The sequence below is a fragment of the Lepidothrix coronata genome, unplaced genomic scaffold (genome assembly GCF_001604755.1).
Source record: "Lepidothrix coronata isolate B3197 unplaced genomic scaffold, Lepidothrix_coronata-1.0 Scaffold39, whole genome shotgun sequence".
In the NCBI taxonomy this organism is placed as follows: Eukaryota; Metazoa; Chordata; class Aves; order Passeriformes; family Pipridae; genus Lepidothrix; species Lepidothrix coronata.
In genome coordinates, this window is record NW_016690219.1 from 2,743,688 (window position 1) to 2,750,711 (window position 7,024).

General features: G+C 47.6%; 1 protein-coding gene across 1 annotated transcript in view; it reads right to left on the reverse strand.

Annotated features, from left to right (window-relative positions):
* LOC108496349 (WD repeat and coiled-coil-containing protein-like) overlaps positions 1-6,445 on the reverse strand; it is a 9,453-nt gene extending 3,008 nt beyond the window's left edge. Inside the window, 3 exon segments of the mRNA XM_017812985.1 lie at positions 2,139-4,076; positions 5,872-5,990; positions 6,314-6,445. Of these exon segments, the coding sequence (XP_017668474.1) occupies positions 2,139-4,057 (1,919 nt within the window). The 5' untranslated portion in view covers positions 4,058-4,076; positions 5,872-5,990; positions 6,314-6,445.
* Positions 6,446-7,024: the final 579 nt, after the last annotated feature.

Here is a 7,024-nt window from a genome sequence, read left to right on the forward strand (position 1 = left end):
TGATCCACAACTTAAGAAGATGAGAGCGCTCCTGCTCATGAATGTTGGGGCAAATGACAGACTCGCAAGTCAGAAGAGCTTGTTTGTCTCACCCCTGACCATTGCTGCCCCAAGGCTTAAATACAAAAGCATGTCCAAGGAATATGCCCAGTGGGGCAAAGTATTTTTTAAATCTGCTAAAGCTCAGTTTTTACCAATACTACAAACAGTGTCCTTGTGTAGGATAACATTCACAAAACCACATCACTTTGCAGGGAAGCCTTGATAACACCTCTGGATAATGACAAAAACATAATCAAGTAAATTTTGACTTCTTTTCCGTGCTGTGGATGGATCCATGCCCCCACAAGGAGAGTGTATAGCAGAGGGGAGGGTGGAGATCACAGAATCACATAATGTCCTGAGCTGGAAGGGAACCACAAGAATCATTGAGTCCAACTCCTGGCCCTGCACAGGACCATCCCAAGAGTCACACCATGTGCCTGAGAGTGTTGTCCAAACTCTTATTGAACTCTGCCAGGCTTGGTGCTGTGACCACTTACCTGGAGAGCCTGTTCCAGTGCTCAACCACCTTCTAGGTAAAGAACCTTTCCCTAATATTCAACCTCAGCCTCCCCCCTCACACCCTCAATGCTCTTGTGCTGAAGATTCTCACATGCTCTTTGCCTTCTGCACTGCTAAACCCTGCCCTGTCAAAACCCAGCTTATTTGGGACATTTTGGGTTTCCTCAAAGTTTTGTAAAACACAGCTAATCACCTGGACAGCAGAGAAACCATCAGGGCTCAGCACATGAGGTGAGGATCCCTGTTTGCCTGTTAATGATTTCTGAATCAAAAATACTCTGGTTGAAGTTAAAACTCAGCATTTTCTGCCAGACTTTCCAATGTCACCTGTAATTCAAAAGTCAAATGCTTTTCTTGCCACAAATCATCAGTGAGCAAAGTATGCAGGTGAAACTGAGGCACTACTTTAATTTGTGCAGCTAATCCAGCTCTCGGAATCACACAATGTTTTGTGTTGGAAGGGACCTTAAAGATCATCCAGTTCCAACCCCCTGTCAGAGGGAGGGACACCTTCCACTAGACCAAGTTGCTTAGAGCCCCATCCAGCCTGGTCTTGAACACCAGGACAAGGTGATACTTGGAACTCAGTTTCAAACCACATGGAAAAAGAGAACAGAGTACCAAAATTTAACAAAGATTTGTGCTACCTCAAATTAAAGCAGGTTTCTAAAAAACACCTCAGACCTGCAGAGGGAAGTGTTCACTTTTCAGAGTAACACCCCAGACATAAATAATGTTTGAGCTAGAAAAATAAGTTTTTATAGTTATTAAATGTTTACAATGGAAAAAAGTGAAGAGAGCGAGGGAATATGATCTAGGATCTAAGAGTTCAATGCTACAAAAGCTGATATTAATTTTTTTGCAATAATAAAGCTGAAAAACAAGAGCTTATTGAAAGGAAAATGGCAGTTTAGACGACTTTGAATATTGACTAAGGTTTATTAATCTGAATTCTAGAGGAGACCTACTAGATTTGTGCCAGGTTTTGATAATCAGGTAACTTACTCTTTCTAGCATGAGATTTGCAAGAGCAAATCTTTCAGCCAAGGAAAGTGTTTTTCACATGGAATTTCATTTTAAATCCATTTTTAAGCTATGTTAATGGAATTATCTATTGTGTCCCTAAGGGTCTCTTTTCTCCTCAGATGCTAATTAGCAACCTTTCTGTTTCAGAGCCAAAGCAATTTGCTTTTGTTTCAGTCTCCATTATTTTAGTTGTCCTCATAGGAGAGTGGGAGATGGATACCAATTCCCACGTGTGGAAATCTTCACTTGTCTAAATTTCTGAACATAAAGCTTTAGAAGTTGCCTAGGAAAAAGATTCCCTTCCTAGAACTCCATATAGGGCTTTAATTCCACAACTGAGCTGCCACACGTGGGTCCTGTGGAGTCTGAGCAGCCTCTGTGCAGAGGGAGCAGGTATGAGCTGAGGGGCTCAGCCCAGCACAAGGGAGCTGCACATTCCCAGATATTCCATTGCTTTAAAAACACTGGAAGCCTGCTGAGTAATGGGACTTGTAACAGTAGTCCCATCTGCAGGAACAGAACGGAAATGTAATCCTATTGACCATTACTTGAGCATTACGAAGAACATACAGCCATAAACAGATTTCATCACTATGGCTTCCAATATTAAAATTACCTGGCAGGTGATGTTAATAAAAGAGGGTTCCTGAGAAGATGGATACACTGGAAGACTTCTCTTCCCAGATTTTAGCAGCTCAGTTAATTCACAGAGGTGCTGCTGCAATTCTGTGAAGTTACCAGACAGTTTTTCTACATTTCTCAAGAAGTAACTTGCCTCCTTTTCAGTGAACAGGTTATTCTTGTAAGAATTGGGTATTTTGGAAGCTGCCTCTGCCTGCCTTTTTGGAGACGTTGGCTTGTTTGATGCAGCAGACAGTGCCACGGTCCGATTGACTGGTTCAGCATCCAAAATCTCAACAGCTGGTGGTAAGTTCAAGGGAATCTTTTTGTCTTTGAAGTCGCTCACGTTCAACGCAAGGTTTTGTTCATAAGTAGGACTCTTGATTTCTTCAATGAGTTTCCTTCGGCTCGTAGGGGACTGCAGGGCAGAGCGATCCGGTATCAGGAGCCCACGGCTTAGGGGGTGAACGTCTCTAGAGGGATCACGAGGAATGTTGGAAAGGTTCAAACTGGAACTGCCATTAACTGATGGAAATGTTGAAGGACCCATTTCAAATATCAGTTTCTTAATTATCAAACGGATCATGTATTTGTCTGACCTTGAAGAGGGAAGAAACGCAGGGTCACTGAATTTTTGGCTTCCAACCATTATCAGTAACAGTTTATTGGTCAAGAAGCACAAACCCTTTGGTTTCTCACTTTTCTCTAGTTGAATTTGCTGAATATTGGGTAAATTGGATGAAGTCAGTGAATAGACTAAAATAACATTACAAGTATTGGAGGCAACCGATACAGTTTGAGTTTTGGGGTCAAAAGCCATTATGTCAGGAACCAGAATGCCCGGGATGCTCGCTTTTTTGGTAGAGGTAACCTTTCTTTCAAAAGTCACCAAGATGAGGTGTGAAGAATCTTGGCCACTTCCCGTCAGGTAGTCCTTGGGCCTCAGGTGAAGGAGAGGGCTGGAATCAGCACCCTGCTTGCTAGAAAGTATGTGAGTGAGATCCACAGGAGATGTCACTACAGACAAGGACTTCTCAGAGTCCAGCGACTTCTTCCCCCCATCCATGGAATACTCCTCCTCTCCGCACAAGCTGGACTGAGAGGGGAAGGACTCGGTTTCAACACTTGATGGAACTTCAAATGCAACACCAGCATTTAAGCCACAGATCTTGTCTAGAGGGAGCTCAGTGGCAACGGCGACTTGGAAATTCTGCGTCGCCTCCACGGCACAGATGTAGCCTCCCACATCAAAGATTGGGCAGAAAGAACAAGCACTCAGTGTTTTCTGAGCATCATCCCAAATGTAGGAGTGAAGGGCACTGCCCACTCCCACAACCAGGCGGTTGCCTTCCTTGGTCCAACAGGCACAGTGGATGAGGCCGCTGCCTTTGATCTCTGCACTAATTCTGGAGTTGTTGAGGTGGACGGAGGGTAAGACGGAGGCGTCCCGGGTGGTCAGCACGGCCAAGACCTCCTTGCTGGGGTGCCACACACAGCCCTGGGGCAGCACGGGGTGCGGCTCGCTGATGTCGCAGATCTGAGACACCAGGAGGTTGCTCCTGTCGGCGCCGTTGAAGCAGAGCTGCCAAATGGTGATGTGCTTCTTGTGCTGCACCGTGAGCAGGGCCGGGGCCTCGGGGGGACATGGGCCCCAGTACAGCCCGTGGACGTGCTCAAACTGACCAAAAATGCTCGAGTCACCAAATTTGGGCTCTCCGTTTTGAAGGTGTAATGCAGTCAAGATCACCTGCTTCCCATCTGTCCAGGCAAGCCCGTGCACAGGGTGGATTGCTTGGCATAAGGCATTGAGGCCGGTTCGCAGAAGCTTTGCCTTTCCCAGCTCCATGATTTTTAAAGTGAGACATCTAAAAAAATTAGAATGAGAAATAAACTATTGTAGAGGATAGAGGACAATATCTGTATGATCACTTAGCTTCTGACCCTGCCAACGCTGGACTCGTCCTTCCAGTGAAGTCAATGTACATATAATGTTCATCTCTGCTTAGTTACCAAACCCTAGAATTTTTAGTTTATAATGTTTCCACAGTGAAATGCAATTTTAAGAGAGAGAAACTTTGCTGTTTGCATAGGCTTACCATCAGATTTCTGCTGCATTTTCATAGCAACACCAGCCCTTTCATTCTAATCAGCAAGCTGCTGTTCTCAGAATATTTTCTGATTTACTTCAGTATTAACAATTCTCAAAACATCACCTCTCGCTCTGAACTTCATGGATCATTTGTGATCAGATGAAGTAATCCCTTACGAGTATAACCAAGCATTAATGTATTATCTACAAATCTGATCCTGTCTTAAGCGTGTGAGAACGAGGCATTTGCATGTTTATTCCAAAAAGCTCTCTAAAAATGGAAATGCAGTTTTGAAGAAAGTTGGGATCAAAGCAGATTTTTCTGAAGAAATGAATGTGAAAAGAATTTAAAAGAAGCCATACACAAGGCACCAAGACTTTGGAAAAGTTTGGGATTTTACATGTATTTCTATGAGCTGTGAGCTCATAGAGCACAGCTGAGCACACTCTGAGCATAAAAGCCAATTCAAAGGAATCCATGGTTTCCTCATTTAAGGTTCTCCATAGGATTTGGCACAGCTGCAAAGCCATGGCACAGAATGAGTTGCAGCTCTAGTGGGAAACATGAAAAGCAAGAAGTCTTTGAGCAAGTCAAACTTTCAAACTGGGCAGGTTTATCCCAATGTGCAGTGCCTGGCACCACTTGGTATTTTAATTAACTACTGGTGGATGATCCTACACTTGGAGGAAGAGGATTGCAAGAGTGGATTTCAAAGACTAAAATTGCATAGAAAGTTACATTATGTTGATCAAGATAACTTCTTCTCAGACTAATAACAAGTGCAAAATAATATACTTATCAAAACAAAAAACCCCCACCAACTTGGATATCTCATAAGGAATAATCCCCTAAGTAGATGTATAGCAAAAAAGGATCTGGTGATCACAAATTTAATATTTCAGTAATGTGAGAAATTTGCCAAATAAAACAGTGTCATTCTGGAATGTTTTTAAGAGGGATACCATACACTAGGCAGATAATTACCCCACTTCCACACTGCTAACAGCATTTCCAGTGGAGTACTGCACATATTTCTGAGTCCAAGGATGATGGAAATGCCTAACAGAGCTCAGGGACCAGACAGACACAGGAAGTAAGTGAGTAAAGATTATGAGTGGAAACTTGAGAACACCCACCAGCCTGTTGACAGGAGAACATGGATCCATTGCACTCCAGGTATACTCTCAATAGTGCAAAATAATAATCAGCTTAGTTTCAATAAAGATTTAGGTCAGCTATTAAGGAAGAATTGTGACTATAAGCAATAGCTAAGCATCGAAGCAGGTTACCTTGGGGAGTGGGGGGAAGGCAATCCATGAATTTCATAATCTGTAAGAGCCAATTAAGGAAATGCCTGTCAGGGATAAGTTTAAGTACACTGGATCCCACCTCACGGTGGGAAAGCACTACTGGATATATTTCCAACTCAACTTCTCCACTATCCACCTGGCTTCTCCTCTACACTCCAGCATAACCAACCCCAATCCCATCAAGCAGCCGCCACGTGCAGGAAAATTAACGCTGGGTGTTGGCTGTGCTCAGAACCCACGCGCTGCCGGGCAACACTTACTGATGGCAGGGAGATACGAGATAAGGCGCCTCACAGGACACGCCAAGATGCTAAAGCCTCCTGGGCCATCTGGAGAGGTCCCTGTGACACAAGGGATGTTTCCCACTATCCTGGCAGACCTGGAAGAGCAAAAAGAGCAGGAGATCCACTGGCCATTGCCCTCCAGTGCCTTGTGTCCAAACCCCCAACGCCTCCTGCAGCGCCCGGCCCGGGCCCAGCTCCCCGGGCAGGTGTCACACCACAGGCCGGGAGCTCGGCGAAACACGGAGCCCGCCCCAGCCCCTCGGGGCAGAGAAGGCGCTGCGAGGACCCCGCAGCCCGGGGCGGCCGCGGCAGCGGCTCCGGGAGCGCCCAAACCCGCCCGCCCGCGTCCCCGCTCCCCGCGCGGGCCCGCCCGCACCGGTATTCCCCGCCTCCCCGCCGCGGCCGCAGCCTCGCTCACCTGCCCTGCCCGCGGCCCGGCCCGCTCCGTTGAGGCGGCACCGGGGCCGTGTAACCCCACCAGCGCTAGGCTGTGGCGGGCACCGCCTTCCCGCACGGCCCGGGCCCGCCTCCCCTCCCGCACGGCCCCTCACAGCGCAGCACCGCCCGGCCGCTGGGGGCGCCCGCACCGCCCCGCCTGGACGCTCCGCAGCGACCGCGCTCCGTGACCCATGGGCGGTGCCTGACGGGGCGGGTGCCCCGCGCCGCTCCGCCCTGCCCGGCTACCCTCGGCCGCCCCTCGGTGGCGGTGAGGACGTGACGGGTATCGACGGAATGTTAGAAGAGACTCATCAGCATCACAGAGTCCAGCTCCTGCCCCTGCGCAGGACCATCCCAAGAGTCACACCATGTGCCCGAGAGCATTGTCCAAACGCTTCTTGAATTCTGTAAGGCTTGGTGCTGTGACCAGTGCCCTGGGGAGTCTGTTCCAGTGCCCAACCGCAGAACTTTTTTTCTAATATCTAGCCAAAACGTCCTCCTGCTCACCTTCATGCCATTGCCTCGGGTCCTGTCAGTGGTCACCAGAGAGAGGACATCGGTACCTGCCCCTCTGCTTCCCCTCACGAGCAGCTTGTAACTGCGATGATGTCTCCCCTCAGACTCCTCCAGGCTGAACAGAACAAGTGCCCTCAGACGCTACTCATGAGGCTTCCCCTCCAGACCCTTCACC